The sequence below is a fragment of the Chinchilla lanigera genome, unplaced genomic scaffold (assembly GCF_000276665.1).
Source record: "Chinchilla lanigera isolate Chin_1 unplaced genomic scaffold, ChiLan1.0 scaffold00101, whole genome shotgun sequence".
Lineage (NCBI taxonomy): Eukaryota > Metazoa > Chordata > Mammalia > Rodentia > Chinchillidae > Chinchilla > Chinchilla lanigera.
The window spans coordinates 4,251,903-4,271,996 of NW_004955502.1; the positions used below are offsets into that span (position 1 = coordinate 4,251,903).

A 20,094-nucleotide genomic window follows, 5' to 3' on the forward strand; every position below is an offset into this window, starting at 1 on the left:
CCCAGTTACCACAGGGTGTGGGGCACCAGTTCGTGCTTCCTCGGCAGCTGGGTAATGGCTTTAATTACTTTTTATTTTTCATTTTTTTTCTGGTATCAGGAATTGAACTCAGGACCTTGCGCTTGCCAGGCAGGCGCTGTGTTGCTGAGCTAAATCCCCAGCCCCCTTTAATTACTTTTTAAAATAAGGAAATTTGCATGTGCATTTTTAGATGGATGAATAGATTGGGTCTTCAGTGTGTTATGTGGAATGGTTGGAAGTAAATATGGCCCTTGAAAAGAAATTTGGAGCTGCCTCGTCTTTGTCTGTCTCTGTCTTAGTCTGTCGGTCTGTCTGTCTCTGTCTCTGTATGAATATGTTCATTTTGGTGTTTTGTTTTATTTTTGTTTTCATTCAGGTTACAGACTCCTGGAAACTAGAATTTCACTTCTCCAAAGTGCATAATTGAAACTAATCTTCCACTGCCTTTCTTTCTTGGATCTGACCATGAAAAAATTCTCTGACCTACCCTGCTTGACCGTAGTGTGAAAGACCCTGCCCTTCATTCCAGAGGAGCCCTGCCCATACCCTGGAGGAAGGAAGGCTGCAGGGAGAGGCCACAGAGAATGCTGAAGCAACCAGATTTTGCTGGATTTCCCCTCCCACTCTGTGATCTTTGGGTTGCAGACTTATTTTTTGTCCACTCACTTTTTGATAAGGTTCTGCATAAGTCAGTCATGCTTGAGTGGGTCTCCATTAAGAACCCTAAAGGACAGTCTGTCTAAAATCCCACAGGGCAGTCTTCATACTTCGCTTTATGCATCTGTATCCTTGGAATATCTTCTGACTGTAAGATAGTGCGTGTGTTTCTGAGTGCTGTGAACAGCTTGAGCAAATTCTTGGAGGTCAAGAGCATGGGTAAGATAACCCAGGGCTTGAAGCTGGCATCAGAGTTGGGAGCAGTTGTAGGGCCCGAGTCTTCAGCCTGTGGGACCTGACACTGTCTCTCCATGTAGACAGTGTCAGAGTTGAATTGGTGTCCTCTGTGTATCTGCTGGTGGGGAGACACCCCTGAACTTAGTGAGGTCACAGAAGTCTTTTGTATTGATTGTGATTTGAGAGCAGATAAAGAGGCAACTTCTTTTTCCTAAACAACACTTCTTGCCTATTTTTATTCATATGTCAATTAAGAGAGAAGTGGTAACAATGGTATTTTATTACTGGATTAACAAAATGAAAAATCCCAATGAAAACTGCGATCCTTTTAGATCTCAGATTCTCAGGTAGTTGTTTAAATTCAGTATGAACTGGAAAACTAAATTAACGCCCTGTAAAAGTTGTTTACCTTTAGCATAGTGTAGTGGCTGTCCATTGGGAACAATAAGAGCTGAATTCTACTCAAAGCCTCAGGCAACCAAAAACTCCAGTTAAACACATCCTGCTCTGGACAGGTGGTCTGATAAAACAGCAGCAAACCTTTGATGTAAGGCTCACTACCTTTTCTTTTGGAAGAGTGGTAAAGATGTATGTAAACCTCCTTATCACTTTCTTACCTAAAGCTAAAGACCTGAGGGAGTGTTCCTGTCAAAATTCCAACTAGGAACAAAACTAAGACAAGGCCAGTGTTCTGGGAAGATCTGCAAGGTGCTAAATGATGGAGATAACAACATTTCTTAGACAGTCACTCCTTAGGAAAACCCCAGTCTCACACCCAAACTGTGACTGCCCTCCTTGACAGTGTGCCATGATCTAAGAGAACCTTGTCTTTTTTCCATTCCTTCTCCACTGGTAAAATTTGTTTTTCACCAGCTATGTCACCGGCCTTCTGACACATAGGCAAATCAAACCAAGCAGTTCTGCTGTTTACTTTTTAGTAATCTATTCTTTAAAGAATTTAAACCCAAATCCACATTAAGACTTCACATGTAAGAAATAAGCATTTTAATATTTGTGAAGGAAGTGATGGGATTTTCAAAAATCCTTTATGCTTTTAAATTGTACTTACTTTTTTTTGTTTTGATTGAAAAATAAGTTAGGTGGTTGAGAGTGTAGTGTAGTGACTTGTCTAGCTTGTGTGAGGTCCTAGGTTTAATCTGTAGCACGGTAAGGAAAAAGGGGTTAGAACAACGTGGTGTTAGATAACTAAGTCTTTTTCCAGATGTGTGGACAAATGTTAACCAGGTTGCAGATAAGAAACTCAGTTGGGCAAAGCTGTTTAATGTAATGATTACAACTTTGGACTTGAGGTCACACAAGATTCAAAACCCTGTCTTTACAACTTGTTTCCTACTGATCTCTACTTGGACAAGTGGCCTTAAACCTCAATTTCCCATATCACACGATTTCTTTCTTATGAGAAATGCAAAGTATAAATAAAGAACAAGATAAAGGATAAATAATAGAAATTGGGAGAGTGCTTTCTCAAAGGGGAAGCAGTTCAAAAGGTGGAGGGAGGAAGGAGGGAAAGGAGTGAGAAAAGGATTTAAGATGCATTATTACTGTGCACCAGCTCCACACAAGGAGTGCACACATTGTATACTGAAAGCAGGTACAAGAAAGGGAAGGGGATCACGCAGTGGGTGGGGAAGGGGAAGGGAAGGGAAGTACTACAGACATACAGTAATAAAAACAGGGGTGGTAGTTACTGTCCAGAATTTAAAAAATTGAGACAATCAAAATTAGCTCGTTGTAATTCCTGGTATATCGTGAATAGCTTAGGAAACGTGATTTTATTTCTTTGACAAACTAGGAGAAGAAAACTGTCAGTTCCTGTTTTTGTGTGAACGCATATGTGTATGTGCACATACACAGACCAAGTTAGTAGAGGTCAGAAAGACCTTAGTCTTGTGGGTGAAATGAAAGCTTTATTGAATATTGCAGATTTTATTGGCTTGCTAACAAGACAGTGACAGAGGAGCTGTTGAAGGACACTCTCTCAAGTCTTCCTTTTTGATGTGTATATCCTTTTTATAAGGGATTTTATTTGAGCTCTTGTTTTTTCCTATTTTATTCTTAGGAGAACTATGTTGCCTGAGTTGGATTGACCTTGAGGTGACTGTTAAATGACCTCTACTTCTAGTCAAAATCTTTAACTTCTTTTAGGGGATGTTTAGAAAGAGGCAAAATGTCAGAGATGTATCTTAAAAGACTTAAGGTTTTTAAGATGTATCTTAAAAGACGTAAGATGTATCTTAAAAGACTTGAGGTTACCACTTTAATGATGAGTACCATCTCGATGGTGGTTTTGTTCACATATAGACCTTTTAGTGCTTGAAAAATCTCATTAACGATAACCCAGGCCTGTGATTTAAACAGAGCATGACTGTTTTACAAAGGTCTGTATGGAAAAGTGGCCTTTCATTGGTCTGACTTGGTTTCTGGAAATTTGATGATTATTTTTATTAACCAATTTTGGAGGTCTGACTATCTCGGTAGAAAAATGAACTGAAATCTTACCTTTTTTCCCAAAAGATCAGTAAACTTTAAAGAAGTGACTTAAATGTAGCACAATCACAAATATGTAATTTCCAGATTTAATCATTGGAAAATAAATTAATGGAAAGTATATGGAAAATTTAAATCACCTGGAATAAGTTAATACTTTGCCATTACCTATTATATTCTGATATTTTAACATTTGTGAAAGGAATCTTGAGTTTTTGAAGTAAACTGGGATATTTAGCCTTTGAAGAATACAGGACATTCTCTAAAATAGTGTATATTTTGGCTGAGTTATTTTAGTAAAGATTGCCTACATATGTTACTTGAATCTGTCTAAATTCACATCTGTTTTATGATAGTAATTTAGGGAAGAGTTTATATTTGAAATGTAATTTATGACTTCTTACCTGAAAATCTGTAAGAAAATGATATAATCTTAACAATTCAGGTTGTGTAGTACTTGTAATTTTCTTGACAGTTTTGAAATCATTTAAAAATGTATAATAGGGGCTGGAGGTTTAGCTCAGCGGCACAGCGCCTGCCTGGCAATCGCAAGGTCGTGAGTTTGATCCCCTGTACTGGGATAGGGGTGTGGTGCACGTGGGTGGGGGGTGAGTGGGGTGGGGATGTATAATTAACTTGTTAATTTGCTTTTTGGTTAGCATACTTAGCTTTACCAGTTTAGTAAGTTAGTATTTGTGTTCATTCTTTTCTAAGAATCAAGTGATAATGGACTTAGCTTTAAACACTGATGGATCTATAGACATTTCTTAGGTTGTTAAAATAGTCAATCATTAAGACCTGCAATGTGATTGATTAGACCTGCAGAAGGGGAGTTGTAGTGCAAGAAATAATCTTTCTTTTTTCTTGCCTTACCCTGAAAAACAATTGATCCCTGTATTTTCCTATTAAAGTTTAAACCTAAAATAGTGCATGGTACGTAATAAGTACTCAGTGTATGAAAATGAAGAAATGGATGTCAGTCAAAATTACTTCATTAAATTAGGTGATCCATTTTTGGAAGTTGTTAATCCTGAGATGTTTTCATATTTCTTTGTCCTAAGTTTGGACTTGGTGGTGATTTTTTTACTCATTATTAATGAATCTTTATTTCTTCTAAAAGCAAAATATTCAAAATAATTTCCAATACTAATGTTTAAGTGAGGTATGGTACAGTATTGTAGTAATAAAATAATACCCATGCTTTATATAACTAGATGAAGATTACCTTGCAAATGTTTTCTAGAGAGGACTTTGCAGAGGTAATTTACTGATAAAGGGAATCCTGCTAAAAAAATAAAAAAATTTTTTTAAACTTAAAAAAAATTGAGGCAAGGTCTTATGAGTCACTTAGTTACTTAGATTGGTCTTGAATTTGTAGGCTTTTTGCCTCAGCCTCCCAGAGTTCTGGGATTACAGGTGTGCAGTGCTATGCCCAGCTTGGAAGATTTTGAGAAATTATTATTCCTCTTCCACTGCCTCTTCCATATTCTGGTTCTTCCTCCTTTTCTTCTTGTCCTTTTCTTCCCTCTTCTGCTTTGTCTTTCTTTTCTCCTTCTTTTCTTTCTCCTTTTTCTCTCTTCCTTTCCTTCTTGGTACTTTTTTTTTTTTTTTTTTAATGGAATCTCCTTTTGTTGCCTGTGCTGGTCTTGAACTCACAGTCTTCCTGCCTTAGCCTCCCAAGCAGCTGGGATTACTTGTGCGCCACTGCACTTGGCTGTTTTTGAGGATTTCTTGTACAGTTAAGCGTCTGTGGAACTGAAATGCTGGATGAGAGAGTGTGAAGTACGTTTGAAATGCACCCACCAAGGCCTGCTGTTTAGTCTGCTCTCAGTATCTGGATACCCACCATGCTGACAACCCTCAGGACACTCTGATACTGGTGAGGGGGGTCTCCAGTTTAAAGCTGTGTGCCAAAGGCGCATGGAGCACTGTTTTCGTAGTAGACAAGGCCAGGGCCTCCAGGAGGAGGGAACCAACAGTTTAAAAGATCAGTTTGATGCATCCACCGTGTTTCTTTGACCCCTTCCCCTATTAGAACTTAAGATCCTTTGAGGACAAGGGTTTTGCGCATGTTGTTTACTCTTCTACTCTAGTGATTACTTTCCTGTTAGACCGCTCCCTGAGGCCGGATAGCTTGTCTGTTTTTGCTCAGCATTGTATTCCCAGAATCTAGCAGTATGGCACACAGCTGGTTAGATATGAATTAATAGAGTAACCAAGGTGGCCTTGGAAGGGTCTGCCTGCCTGCTTAGCACTACTCTCACCCTTTTTGGTTTCTTTTTCTCGCTGTCTTAGCCCAGCCCCAAATTACTTTTAGCTAGTACTTAATTTGTGACATCCTAGCTAGTAAAATGTAAGGTGGTGGTACTGGGTAGTACTGTGTCACAGCTGTACTTTTAAGAAGGTAATCTTTGCAGGTGACAGCTTGTATTTCAGGTGTGAGTCTTCCCATTCTGCCCATGGTACATGGACGTCAACAGGATTGTCACTGGAGTCCGGAGGGAAAGGTACATGGTTGTGTTTGCACTTGCCACTTTTATTCCCAGTGAGTTGCTCCCTAGGAAACTGCCTGAAAATAGCTTTTCCTCCTTTCCACAAGAATAATGAAGTTGGTGTGGTATCCTGGGAAGGTGTCCAGGTCACCTAGTGCTGCTGTTTATTAATTTTGTAAGTTGTTGGAGTGCTGACTTTAAAAAGACAGTATCAGTCGTCAGGTAATAAATATGAGATAATTTTCAGTTAATGGTGGGGAATTAACACAATCCTCTTTTTCTTCATGGAATAACTTCAGAAATTTTATTTTATTTTATTTTTTTGTCTTTTTGAGACAGGGTTTCACCATGCAGTTCATGAGCCCTGGCCAGCCTCCATCTCCTTCCTGCCTCGGTCTCCTGAGTGCTGGGATCACAGGGGTGTGCCACACCTGGCTAACTTCGGGAATTTAAAGAATTTAAAATTTCTTGCAGGGTATGGTGGTACATACCTGTAATCCCACACCTGAGGCTGAGGTAGGCAGGTCACCACAAGTTTAACGCCAGACTGGGGAACATCATGAGTTCCAGACCAGCTTGAACTACAGGGCAAGACCTTGTCTCAGAAAAAAAGGAATTTAAAATTTCCTCAACTAACACCAGGGATTGTTGTTGTTCTCCCTTTAGTATTCCTGCAATACATATATAGCTAGCCTGTAATGTGTCTAAGGCTTCCACTGGAAATGAGAGTGCCCTTTTGCAATTCCCCTTAGAGTGTCTTTTTTTTGAGACCGGGTCTCGCTTGAGCTCACTTTGTAGCCCAGGCTGGCCTAGAACTTGCAGTGATCCTCCTTTCTCAGCCTCCTAAGTGCTGGGATTGCAGGCGTGCGCCACCATGCTCTGCTTCGAGTGTCTTTTGAAGTACTCTTCATATGCAAATATGCTTATTAAGAATAAGTAAGGATTGCATGGGCTTTCTGAAAGATTTTCTAGGACCAGAGAGTAACGTATCTAAAAGGAGTTTATTGTCCTTGGTGGAATAAATAAACCAGTTAATGAAGGTTAATGAAGGTTAATTTATAGTATAAATATTTAGGATTCTAAAAACTACTAAATGAAGATATTTAAGAAGTGTAGAAAACAGAATTGTATTTTAATGTTACTGTATTTAGTGTGGTTGGATGAGGTGAGAATGCTCAGCTCCCTCTGGATTATATGTACCTCAGTGTCACGGTGTCACAGTAAGATAAGTTCATGCTAGAAGCCTAACCTGCTCCGAGGGCCGTGGTGATTGCTGGTGGTGCCCAGTGTGGCTCTCTTCGGTCATACTGTTCTAGTCTGGGGTGGTAGTTTATCTGCATGTGGAGTTTTAGGTTGAAAATAGCTTTTCTTTTTTTAGGATTTTAAAAGCATTACTTAGTACTTTATGCGTAGACTGTTGCTGAAGCCATTCTAATTATGATCCTGTGGATCCTATTCTTTCATTCTGTTTTTCTCACATCTCTGGTGTTCTGGTATTTCATGTTGGTGGCTGTTTTCACTTGCTTTGTTGAGGATACAGTGAATATATTAGCTGGACTCTTAGAAAATCATGTCTTTCAGTTCTGGTGAATTTTCTCTGGATATTTCAAGCATTCTCTCTGTTTTGGGGCCAGAAGGGTTTTTCCTGGTGTTTTGTGCTGATTCATTTTACTTACATTACTTTCGTGTATTTCCCCCTCCATTTGCTTCCCCCGCATCTCTTTTTCTTTTTTCTTGTGTCTCAGAAAGTTTGACTCAGTTGTATCTTCTATAACTTCCAATGAATATTTCATTTCTACTGTTATGTTGTTATGGCAAAAATACGCTGATACTTTTTAAAATGATAAGCAATATCTTCTTCAAAACTGCTGCAGTAGGCTGTATTGTACCACAGACAGGGTGGCTTAAACAACAGTTCGTCTTCCCATGGTTCTGGAACCTGGAGATCTGATGAGTTCAGTGTGCACGGATGAGTTCTCAGGGAAGCACTCTTCCTGGCCTGCAGACAGCTGCTTTTTCTCGTTATGCTCACATGGCTTTTTACTTGGAGAATCTCTTTATGAGGCCACCTCTCTGCTTAGAACCCTGCCCTTTTGACATCATTTACCATAATTACATCCTAGGAGCCCTATCTTCAAAGATAGTTACATTGAGGTTAAGGTATCAACAAAGGGATTTGGGGGAAGCACAGTTCATTTGATTTTGTTTGTTTGTTTGTTTGTCCCCCCCCCCTCCCCGCGTACCGGGAATCGAACTCATGACCTCCCGCTTGCCAGGGAGGCACAGTTCAGTCACATACTCACATACATTGTTTATAACAAAGGGTATCATGAAAGGGGAGTGAGATGGGGCTTAACTGTGAATAGGGCAAAGACCCAGCCTGGAATTTATAGCTGGGAACAGAGTGGGAGTCTGGATAGAAGTTGCTAGGAGGAGGCACGAAGGGTGTGCAACTCCTTGCTGAACAGAGGTCAAGGTCTTCCTCATCCAGGGGTAAGGAATTGAGCAGATATCTAGCTGGGAGGATTGTCTGTAAACTGACTTTCATTTCTTGCTACAACTGGGTTATGCAGACCTGGGGGAGAGTGTCTTTGCCAGCAGTTTGTCTGTACAAACTTCATTGTTCCTGATGATTCTCTGTCTAGAGACCAAGGGTTCCGGTGAAAGACCTCTATAAACTTCCCTTGGCCTCGGAGCTGGTGTGGGTGCGTTTCCTCAGCAATGTGGAGTGATGTGTGGTGATGTTAGGAAATTCCTTTCTCAGTTTGCCCTACTCTGTTTTACGTTTCTCAGTAGATCCAAGGCTTGGAAGTACCTTGTGCTGTAATTCTTGTGTTCTTTGAAGATTTTATAGTAAATTGGGTTGGTTTTCATTTTCTCTAATTGCTGGTTTGAAATTCATCTGTCTTGGTTTGATGTTAGCTACCTTTCAACCATTTGATTCCTAACTTTCAATACATTATTCTTCTCTTTGGTTCTCCCATCATTGTGGGTGATGTCTTTTTAAAGAACACCTTTGTTGCAGACTCAGGGCTTTGAGGAAGGCACAACAATTAGATATGTGCCTTGTTACTTTCTAGCACTGGGAAGCTGCAGTGCACCATTTAAAATGGGAGAGCAAATTGAATAGTTGAAGGGAATTGTCTTTTTTTTTTTTTTTTTTTTTTACTTTAGAGGGGTTTTTGTTCTACTGTGATTTTTATTTTTTTTTGTGATTTTTTCCCCTACTGCTGGGGATTGAACCGAGGGTCTTCATACTGACCTACATCCTCAGTGCCTTTTAATTTTTTTTTTTAATTTTGAGTCAGGGCCTCACTAGGTTACTAAGTTGCCCAGGCTGGGTTTGAATTTGTGATGCTTCTGTCTCTGCCTCCCAGAGTCCTGGGATTATGTGGCACTGCCATGCCTGCCTAAGTTCTTTGTCTTGAAATTGGCTTCAAACAAAGGCGGTGGGGGAGGCGAGGCGGGGAGGTAGCATCTATTGGGTGCCGTTAGAATGGTGATCTCGGTTTTATGTCACTTAATACTCACAGCAATTCTGTAAGGTAAGTGATATTATCCCACCATATGGATAAGGCTGAAGATAAAGATCAGAGAGGGTAAGTAACTTGCCTAAGAGCCAGTCAGCATGGTGGAGCTGTTTCAAGCCTAGGTTTTCAGAGCGTTCAATTGTTGTAGTCTAACCTCTCCTTTCACTCCTTTCAGAACAGCTCATTCACCAGCAACTATTGGGTTGCTCATTGTGTGTTGTACCTCAGGGGCACAGGGAAGCACAGTGTGTGCCCTGATGGAACAAGAATGACCTGAGGAGATTTACAGGTTTTCAGTCAGTACAATTACTGCTGATCTGTGGAGCGGGAAGAGGAGTAGCAGGCAGCTAAAGCTAACCACAGAAGTCTTGGTGAAAGGTGGCATTGGTTGGACTAGCACAGCAGAGGAGATGCAAGCTGCTGAGAGCGGGGTCGATTTGAGATGCCACTTGGAGGAACGCTGACGTGGTGGGGGCTGGGCATGTGGCTCAGTGGCACAGTTCTTGCCCAAGGGGTGGTGTAAGAATTTGGAAGAAGCTGGAGGAGTTGTGTTTCATGCCAGGTTTCATTTGAACTGAGTGTTGTTGCCTTTGCTGATACAAGGAGAGGAAGAAGCTGAGATGGTGGACTGAGGAGTGAACATAATAGTATCTCCGTTAGATACATCCACGTGGAGCAAGCCGCTCATACGACACGGCAGCCTCTGGGGGCTCTGGGGGGGTCTGAGTTGGAGAAACACATTCAGGCATCACTCACATATAAGCGGTACTTCAAGCCATGAGGCACAAAATGATTAGGGAAAGCATACAGATGTATGTATGATAACATAATTATGAAACAGTGTTATTGTTTTACTTCTGTGGAGAATATCTGTAACTCAGAGTTACACCCGAACCTAACAGCCCTTGCTGGACTGGGGCAGCAGCACACTCCGGCTGCTGCATAGAAGATGTTAACCAGCAGCACAACGGCAACTTGACAGCAGTTAGTGGTCTATTCGCTGAACTATGTGCCTGACACCTCGGCCCTCCCCAGGGGCTGCATCTGAGAGCATCGCGTGGGGACCCCAGATTTGAGGAGCATTACGGCACATGAGTCAGCTCTTCATGAAGTGTAGATAAACGGTGAAAAAGTAAATTTCAGTCAAGGTGCCAAAACGAAAACATGTGGGGGTCATTCACTAGCTGATGTGCTGCTGTTGCACATTAGTCTTGTTGGATACGAGCTTTTTTTTTTTTTTTTTTGTCTTTTTGAGACAGGGTCTCGCTATGCAGTTCAGGCTGGCCTTGAGCTCACTTTGTAGCCCAGGCTGGCCTCGAACTCCCAACGATCCTCCTGCCTGAGTACTGGGATTACAGGCGTGCTCCGCCACGCCCGGCCAAGGATAAAAGCTTTAAAAACAAAATAATTTGGATATCACACACTCTCTGGGTTACTCTCAATGGAATTACAAATGCCTTGTCTCAGAATGCCAAGTGTGAAAGAAGCCTTGTGGGAACAGTTGAAAAATTAGATTGAAATTAACAGTGGACAAGAACTGGAAGTAGTTCAGATGTCCATCAGTAGAACAGGTAAATAATTGTGGGGCAGTGATTCAGTGGACAACATGGACAACATGGTTGAATATTTTGAACATCAAAATATAGTGTTAAATGAAAGAAGCTAGATACAAATGAATGCATACTGTATGCCCTCACTTAGTGAAGCTCAAAGACAGGCAAAGATTAACAGAGCAGTAGGGATCCGTGTGGTGTGGGGACTGACCAGAGGAGGCATGAGGCAACTTTCTGGGGTGATAGAAATACTCTCTGTCTTGACTAAAGTGTTTGTTAGAGAAGTATATTCATTTCTCCAAACCCACCAACTTGTGGACTTAGATTTGTGCATGTCACTGTATGTAAGTTTTAGCTTAGTAAAACAGAAAGACAATGGCTGCCAAAGCGGTATGCTGAGGAATTCTGCGAAGATGAATATAGGGAATCTCTCTTTTTATTCCTTCAGATCCAAAATGGCTTAATTTTCAACTCTTAGCTAAGTCTACACTATAAGATCTATGCTGATGGTGACTGCTGTCTTATTTTTCTTGTTCCTGAGCCAGAATACCCAACACCCAAAGCTAAAGATGGAAAGGTTTATTTAGTGCACCGTTTATGGAGGTTTCAGTGCATACTCTGCTGGCTCCAAGGCAGGGCTGCACATGGCAGATGGGAATTGCAGGGGATGAGCACAGGTCTTTCTAACCCTTATGTCTTACCAAGGCTACTTAGGGTGGGTAGCACGCACACCCTTAATCCTAGTGCCTTTGATCCTAGCACTGGACCGTGAGTTAACGCCAGTGTCACACACTCTAGATCCAGCAAGCTCTGAAAAGGCCCCACCTGCGACCACATGAGGCTTTGGGGGGGACATCTAGACACAAGCCATAACAACTACTTATTGTGCAAACCAGGATATTTGAGGTTTTAAAAGGAATGCAGCTATAAATTATGCTGAGATAACAGGTAAATGCTGTGACTGCTTCTGGTCTGGTTACTTGTGGCACTGTGCTACAGACGCGACCAAAGGCAGGTCGTGGTGCAGCCAGTGTAACCCGAGAGTGGAGCTGCCCGTCTCGTCCCTTCTGAAAAGGTGGTTGCAGGGGGCAGAGGCAGTGAGATGCAGGGAAAGGCGGGAAGTATCTGGGGTCAGGGGAGATGTGTTTCCCTAAATTATGATGAATGAACTTTTATAAAAGATTTTTTAATGTTTCAAAAGTTATTCATGTTGCTTTCTTTGTTCCTTTGAAACAGGAGAGAGTGAATAGCCCTTCCAGACATGGAGGACGGGAAGCCCGTGTGGGCGCCACACCCGACAGATGGGTTTCAGATGGGCAGTATCGTGGATATCGGCCCCGACAGCTTGACGATCGAGCCGTTGAACCAAAAAGGCAAGGTGAGTTTCTCAGAAAGATTTCAAAATGCGATTCCTTTTTAAAAGTAGGTATATTTTCAAAAGATACATGTTTCTGTTCTGCAGAAGTAAGATATTCCTGGCAGAGTAAAGGGGAAAAAAATCCTAAGTTAATCTTAGTGTTTTCTATTGACTTCTTTGATTAAATTCAGAAGTATATACTCTCGGGAAAAAAGGTGTGCTATGATAAAATGAGACAGATTTCATGAGTCTTTCATAAGTCATATTCTTAAGTAACTTTGTGATGAAATCAAAACAACATTCATGTTCTTTATGCCACTTTACTGAAATTATTAGTATACCCATGATGTGCTCAACTTGTATGAAGTAAAAATATAAAAAGTGAATGGTGCTGTGTTGCCAGTGTTTGCTTTTTGCTTGGCCTTTTATAGGTCTTCTCTTTTTTTTGGACACATTTTATTAAATTCACTAGTGTGGGATTTGAATAAATATATTTCTAGTGACTAAAAATACTAAGTCTTAAAACTTCATCTATCACTATTTTTGTGATAATGATAGCATAAAAGTGTACTTTAGTTCTGCACACATGGGATGTATTTCCTTTTCTGCTTAGGCATAGCGTGTACAAGGTTACAAAATGGAAGTTAGGGAGCAGAGTGACCAGGACTTGTGAACTGCTTGCAGAGAATGAGTCCATTGTGAATACCTCTCTTAGTCTCCAGGAGGATGGGTAGAGTCTGTTTTTGTAGGACAGCTTCACTATTTTCAGTCTTCCTGTTAAACATGTCTTCTGACTAAATTAAACTTGTGGATGTCATTTCTGTTTACTTTACACTCTGCAAGTGTTCATGAATAATTTATATTCTACCGATACATGGTTAAGTAATGCCGTATGACTACTATCCTTCTGGGAACCTTAGAAAAACAAGGAGATCTCTCATGAGGTCTTTTCAGAAAGAAAACTATTCTGTTACTGTAAACAACCCAGGAACCAAAATGCATAATATATAATGTGCTGTGTTAGAGGAGGCCAATTAAAGATACCTTCAGGGAAGAAGAGAAAAAGTGTTTTTAGATTTTGTCCTTATTAACAGGCACCTGTTTGTATTTACAGTGCAGTACATGTTAAAAAATAAAATAAGTTTTAGAAGTTTATTTATGCATTTGAAAGTATTTGCTTTTCATTTAACATATTTTATAAGCACAGTAAATCAGAAGGCTAAAATAAAATGAAAATTATATTTCCTAGGTATATTATATGTACAGGTGACGGAATAATTCATTTCAAGCATAAGAGAAACTTGATGTATGAGGGTATGCATTTTTCAGTACTTAAAATATTTTAATGTGCTTTAAATAGTGCCGTAGTAGTATTCATCAGGTGCCTATAGACCCAGTAGTAACAGTTTAAATTATGGAGTCATGTAACTTTTATGGATTTGTAGATAATTCTGTAAAGTTTAGTTTTCATTTTCATAAATTTTTTTTGAGGATTAACAGATTATCAAGGATTACTTTTAATCTTTGGTTTCCTTTCTTTCTGATTGAGGTCTTAATAAATTGCCAAGTGTTGTAATAACCAGATGCTTAAAATGATCCATTAGAAAAGTAATATTTTGCAGAGATGATTCATGGTCTAGAGATCCTGAGCCCTTAAATATGTATGTAAAGTTCAGTTCATGGAGTGGGAGACCAGCTGCCAGAGACCAGCAATGTGCTGGGGCCGTGGAGCAGTGGAGATGGAGAGGGCTCAGCTCTGGCGGGGGTACAGCTTTGATGGTAGCAGTGGCTTTCATGGTTTTCATTTGTGTGCCATAGTAAGAATGATTTTATATTGCATTAGGTATGTGTACTGTGTGTGTTTGAATGTATAAGGAATACATTTTACATGTCCACAAGTGTATGTAGTGTGTGTGTATCTTAAACAAAACAGTTGACCAAGTGAAACATCGTTGGCACATGCGATATTCTGTTAAAAATACTGTCTTGACCCTCTGAGTTGATTTCATGTTCCTTGTTTGCAGCAGACTGTTCTTAGGAGTTGAAACCCAAAATGTATGACTTACAAGGGTCTGCATTTCCTTTCTCTCGTCTTTGCTGGGGTTATACTTTATCAGCCTGCAGTTTCCCCCTTGACAGCCTTGCCTTACCCTTACGCATCTGTTTCTTCTCTCTGTTGTTCTTTCTGTCTACACGTGTTTATCAAAGCGGGTGGTGTTCGGTGCTGTGCCCCTCCTGCAGTTCTCCTTTTGCCTGGCGTGCTACTCTCTGTAGCCCTTTGCTTAGCAAATACTTGCTTATCTAAGACTGAGGTTACCTTCTTTATGGAAATTTTCCACAGAGAACTCAATCTCTCCCTCCCATGAAACAGAATTAACTGTTAGTTACTTTTTCCTTTGCAGAGGAGTGTAGCTTCTTAGATGTCCTGTAGCCCTCTTTGGAGATCATGTTTATGCAGGTCTCCCCTTCCTACTGAAGGTTCTTCTCAAGTGCAGGGACTGCTTTATTTGTTGTGTCCGTTATTGGAGCTTGATGTGCTATATTTTCTGAGGGGTTGATGTTTTATGCTAGGTGATCAGTGCATTCTTTGTTATTGGATCTTCTTTTGCTAGAAAGAAAAAATTCTCTTCCCTTTAAGAGAAAACAGCTGTTAGGAAGGAATAGGTTTTTTTCTTGGAGAGAAGAAAATGGGAGCCAGTAGGTAATTTGAGGGTTAGAGAAGCAGGGGGAGAACTTGTTTCAGTGTGTTCTTAACCTTGTTGCACATCTTCGTCACCGCCCTCCCTGAGCTTCTGTCTCTGTGTTCTCACTTCCTGAGGTCTTTTTCATTTAGCATAGGACCTACCAGGTTAGACCCAAACTCTGGAGCGTGAGGAGTCTTTATCCTTTTTGTCTTAGCTGTGACAAGTAGGGACATAGTTCTCTGTGTTAGCAGTTACATATGAATGTATTTTTCTATCGAATCACTGTGATAACTTGTGGATTGCTTTATGTTATCATTCATATACTTAGTGTATATTATGATTAATTCACTTTTGTGTGCTCTTCTCTAAACTTTTTCATATTTATTTATTTATTTATTTTTGTCTTTTTGACACAGGGTCTTGCTATGAGTTCAAGCTGGTCTTGAACTCACTTTGTAGCCCAGGCTGTCCTTGAACTTGCAGAGATCCTCGTGCCTCAGCCTCCTGAGTGCTAGGATTACAGGCGTGCGCCACCATGCCTGGCCACTTTTTCACATTTATAACATTGAGAATATATGCACTGGATTCAACATGATTAACTTCTAGAGTTTTTAGAGCATAACAGTTTTCTAAATTTGGTATGACTTCAAATTAAGGTAGTACTTGCAGCCTGGATTTTATTCTCTAAACTATGATAGTGGCTTTATTTTATATAATATTCTTGTACATACACATACACACACACACACACACACACAGAGACTTGCAGATACTATTATTATTGGTGGTAGAGATCAAACCCAGGGCTTTGCACATGCTAAGGACATGCTGTATTTCTCTACAAGTGTTATTTTAAAATAATTGGACCATTGTTCCTTAGTGTTTTGTTTGATATGTTTGGAAACTTTAACCACAAGAGTAATTGTAATTGTTTAGAGGTATAAATTTATAAGTAACTGTTAGAATAGGAAGGATTAAAGTTTAATTCTCTTTTGATGTAGTTTGAGATCATTTGTTCTCCCTTACAAAATGTGTCTTAGTTCTGCTATCTACCATAGAATTTAAGTAGTAAATTTAAGTGCAGGTTTATTTATGGATACTTTTTAATTTTATTAACCAAATATTCTCTGATACTGTTTATATTTCTGACAGGTCTTTGTACAGGAATTTGTATCAAATATTATTCATATATTAAAACTAATGTTTTATATTTTATTGAATGCTACCTTTTGTTTATTTAAAACAAAACTGCTGTATGTACAAGCATTATTTGAGAGAGTTGTAGAATAATGTGCCTGTGTACGTTAGTATTCACATGTCACTGCCGGTGGAGGAGCTGAGGAAGCTTATTTACTGAGTTGCATTACTGACTCAGTTCCACAGTCACAGTGGGCACTATTCTTGAGGAAAGTCACCTGTTTGGGGGTTAACTCCTTATTAAATGGTAGGATTTGTATTAAATTTTAACAAAGAATATGTTGTTGCCAGCATAATGTATGCAACCAATTAAGCTCCTTTATTTTTCTTATTATGTGTAAACTTTATGTTTAATGAGGTTTTTTAAAAATTTGTTTGTTAGACATTTTTGGCTCTTATAAACCAAGTGTTCCCTGCAGAAGAGGACAGTAAAAAAGATGTGGAAGATAACTGTAAGTATCAAGTTAAAAGTTATTTTATTAGCACAGAAAAAGAAACCTTCCTTCCAAAGAATAGTGGTTGTATTACCAGTACATTATACTGGTTCAGAAAAAAAATGTAGCCTTTTGATATGAAAGTTCATGCAAATGGAGGAACCTGAAAGGCTGAAATTTATTTTTATCTCAGATGTGCGTTTTGGTGAGTCTCTTGATTATCCTCTAGCGTTACTTCAGTTGTATATGTGTGGGGTATGGTAAAAATCTACTGTGAGGCTTGAAGTAAAGCCTTCCTGTTCACAGTTGTGTTAATCTGAAGCTCGTCTCGAGTCATAAAGTGATTACTATAGTAGTAAAAATGGCTCAGTAATTTGGTAGTTGAATCAGTGGGAGCCCTTTAACATTGTTTGAAGCAAACCAACATTAAAAAAGCTATGTAATAGCTACTTACTGAAAATTTTATTTCAGAACAGTATATTAAAATATAACATTGGCTGGATATGAGGTGCACACCTGTAATCCTGGTGTTCTGGGAAGCTGAGGCAGGAAAATGGCGAGTTCAAGCCCAGTGTAAAAAACTGAGCGGCTTAGCAAGCAAGACCCTGTCTCAGAAGAAGAAGGTGAAAAAATGGCTTGATTGGACGGCACTGGGTTCAGATCTCAGTACCAACAAACAAAAGAAAACAAGACACAACATAACATAAGAAAATGCAAGAAACACCAGCATCAGTTTGGTTTATAAATACGCTAGCATGTTTAGTGAAAAAAACATTTATACATTTTTCAGGCTGTGTTTATTCTTACATTTTCAACCTTAAGGAGTAATATTTAAATTTTTTTAGGGGGTGTTAGTAATTTTTGTTTGTTTTTCTAACAGAAATACCTGAGTAAATAAAACTAAAAAGAAGAAAGTTTTATTTTGATGCAGTGTTTTGGAGGGTGGGGTCTGTAGTCTGTTGACCATTGCTTTGGGCTCCGGGCTGGGCAGGATCTCCTGGTGGAGTGATGAGATTGTTCATGTCAGAGCAGTTGGAAACAAAACTGGGAAGGAGCTGCATCCCCACTGTGCTCATTGTCTTCCCACCAAGCTCTGCCTCTACCCTCCCTCTCCCCTAACCAGGGCCTGAACCCACACAAGCAACATCCCTTGCTCTTTTTAAAAATTCTTTTAATTTGAGACATGGTTGTCCAAGCTGGGCTTTAACTTGAGATCTTCCTGCCTCAGCCCCTCAGAGTATTGGGTGACTACAGGTGTGTGCCATCGTACCCAGCCAGACATTTTAGTATGATGTTTTGAAATACATTTCTAATAGGTAGTGATTAAGTAGTGGTTCTTTTTTTAATGTTGGTTTGCTCCAAACAGTGACGTTAAATGACTCCTACTGACCCACTTTCCAAATCACTGAGCCATGTGTACTCCTGAGCCCCCTTTGAAGTTCTCACCATCTTGTAATAGCACTGAGCCAAGCACCACGCTCTGGACATGGAGTTCTGGGGTGTGTTTCAAACCAGACTATGGAAGTATTTGAACATCACGTCCAGTTGACGTGGTGCCCAATATTACAAACTCTATTTTGAGAGAAAAGATGAGGCAAAGGCACAGAGTTATTCTCACAGATTTTTACCAGAGTTCACAATTGAGTAAGCCTGTCTGTGAGTAAAGGCATCATAGAATAGATGGCGTCATGAGGGACCCCTGGGCTGGAAGAAGGCAGGCCTCAGTTGTGATTCTGAGTGTCCTGGGCAACTTAACCCTCTTGAGATTCTCATCTATACAATGGGGGTGTTATTATGACTGTTATTGTTACATGTTACGAAACTCTTCATAAATGCAGCTTTGGTTGATTTTAGAATGTCGGTTTTCTGTCTTTGTCCTTCTTTTGTCAGTCTTGTCATGGTACTACTGAGCTATCCAAATGACACACTGACATTGTTAGGGCCTCAAATGTGTATCTAAAATTATTTCCTCTTTTCAGTGTCATAATGATAATGTCATGATAGATGATTGATGTCCATGGAGTGTCTTCTGAACTGTGTGATAAAACTAAGATATATGTTCAATTGAAACTGAGCTATATGTTCTCTTTAGGCCTGGCCCAGTGGCATATACCTGTAATCTCAGCACTTGGGAGGCTGAGGCAGGAGGATCACTGGAAGTTCGAGGCCAGCCTGAGCTACATAGTGAGTTCAAGATTGGCCTGAACTACATAGTGAGACTCTGTCTCAAAAAACAAAAACAAAATAAGTGTTGTCTTTAGTTGGTGCTGTAACAATATAGCAAAAATGCATTACCTGTTGTTAGCTCCAAGTTTTCTGGTAAAGGGTTTCTATTTAGACGTGGATGTGTTAGTTTTGCCTTTTTTACTTGATTTGTGAGCATTGACACAAGAATAGAAAAATAATTCATGGATATAACATCAGTAATTAAAAAGAAAATAGCATATTTTCATGCTTTGAGCTACTGTTGCTTAAATGATATACACTGTTCTCTGTGGGTAAAAGCTGTTAGATGTTGAAGAGTAAGTACAGAGTGTGAGATTACACAGAATCTTAAAAGTTGGCTTATTTGTCTCAGTAAGGAATGGCTTTTATAACTATATAAATCTGGAATTCATTGGCTTGTACTGTGTTGAAATTATTTTTCTTCATTGAACTAGGGCTGTATTCAATAAGCGGGATCTTAAAAATACTCAGTTAATTCTTGAGTCAGATCACCAGATTTAATAATGAAGTTATACCTGTTGCTCATTAGAAGCCTAATGTTTGTAAAGAAATTATGTTTATACTTTTTCTATCTTACTTTTAAATATAGTTAAGTGTATGACTAATTAGGCATAAAAGGTAAACAGTTAATTTAAAATTGCATATAAAATAACCAATCCAAGTAACCCCAGGGGTGGGGCCTACTGTTCGGAGAAGCGGGTAGGAAGGAAATGGGTGGGGCAGGAAGCTGTTCCTGAGACCCTGGGACGTATCCCTGGGTCTCACCTTCGGGGAGGTGTAGGCCTGTAAGACTTAAATGTTTCTCACTTGGGCAAATGGAAGGTCAAAAATATTATCCTCTCTTTTTCTCCATGTTTGCATGAAAATGGAATAGCCTGAGCAGTGTGATGTAAGGAACCCCTCGTCCAAATTCTTAGTCTCATTGGCAGATATTGTACCTTTGAAGGGCTTTATTGAGCTTAATGGACAGCTGTCCCCAAGGAGGCAGCTGATAGCCTGGAGGGAAGAGCTAGCAGTCATTTCTGTTGGGTGCAGGTTTATAGGGTAACTTTTGTAGGGTTATGATGATGTCCCACAGCCAAGTATTTCAGAGGAAAGTAAGAGGTGGGCAAGTGATGCAGCAGAGTGCTTTGAACAGCGAAACAATGACATATAGGCCAGGTTTCTTGGAGTCTAGGGAGGAAGCAGAGCAGGAGCA

The 20,094-nt window shown here is 39.8% G+C and overlaps 1 protein-coding gene across 5 annotated transcripts in view; it reads left to right on the plus strand.

The window, feature by feature from the left end:
• Positions 1-20,094, plus strand: part of Myo6 (myosin VI) — a 137,922-nt gene that overhangs the window by 32,836 nt on the left and 84,992 nt on the right. For all 5 annotated transcript variants that reach the window (XM_005406898.2, XM_013505831.1, XM_013505832.1 and 2 more), the window contains exons 2-3: positions 12,235-12,376; positions 16,619-16,688. In XM_005406898.2, the coding sequence (XP_005406955.1) occupies positions 12,260-12,376; positions 16,619-16,688 (187 nt within the window). In that variant the 5' untranslated portion in view covers positions 12,235-12,259. The remainder of the gene's footprint in view (positions 1-12,234; positions 12,377-16,618; positions 16,689-20,094) is intronic.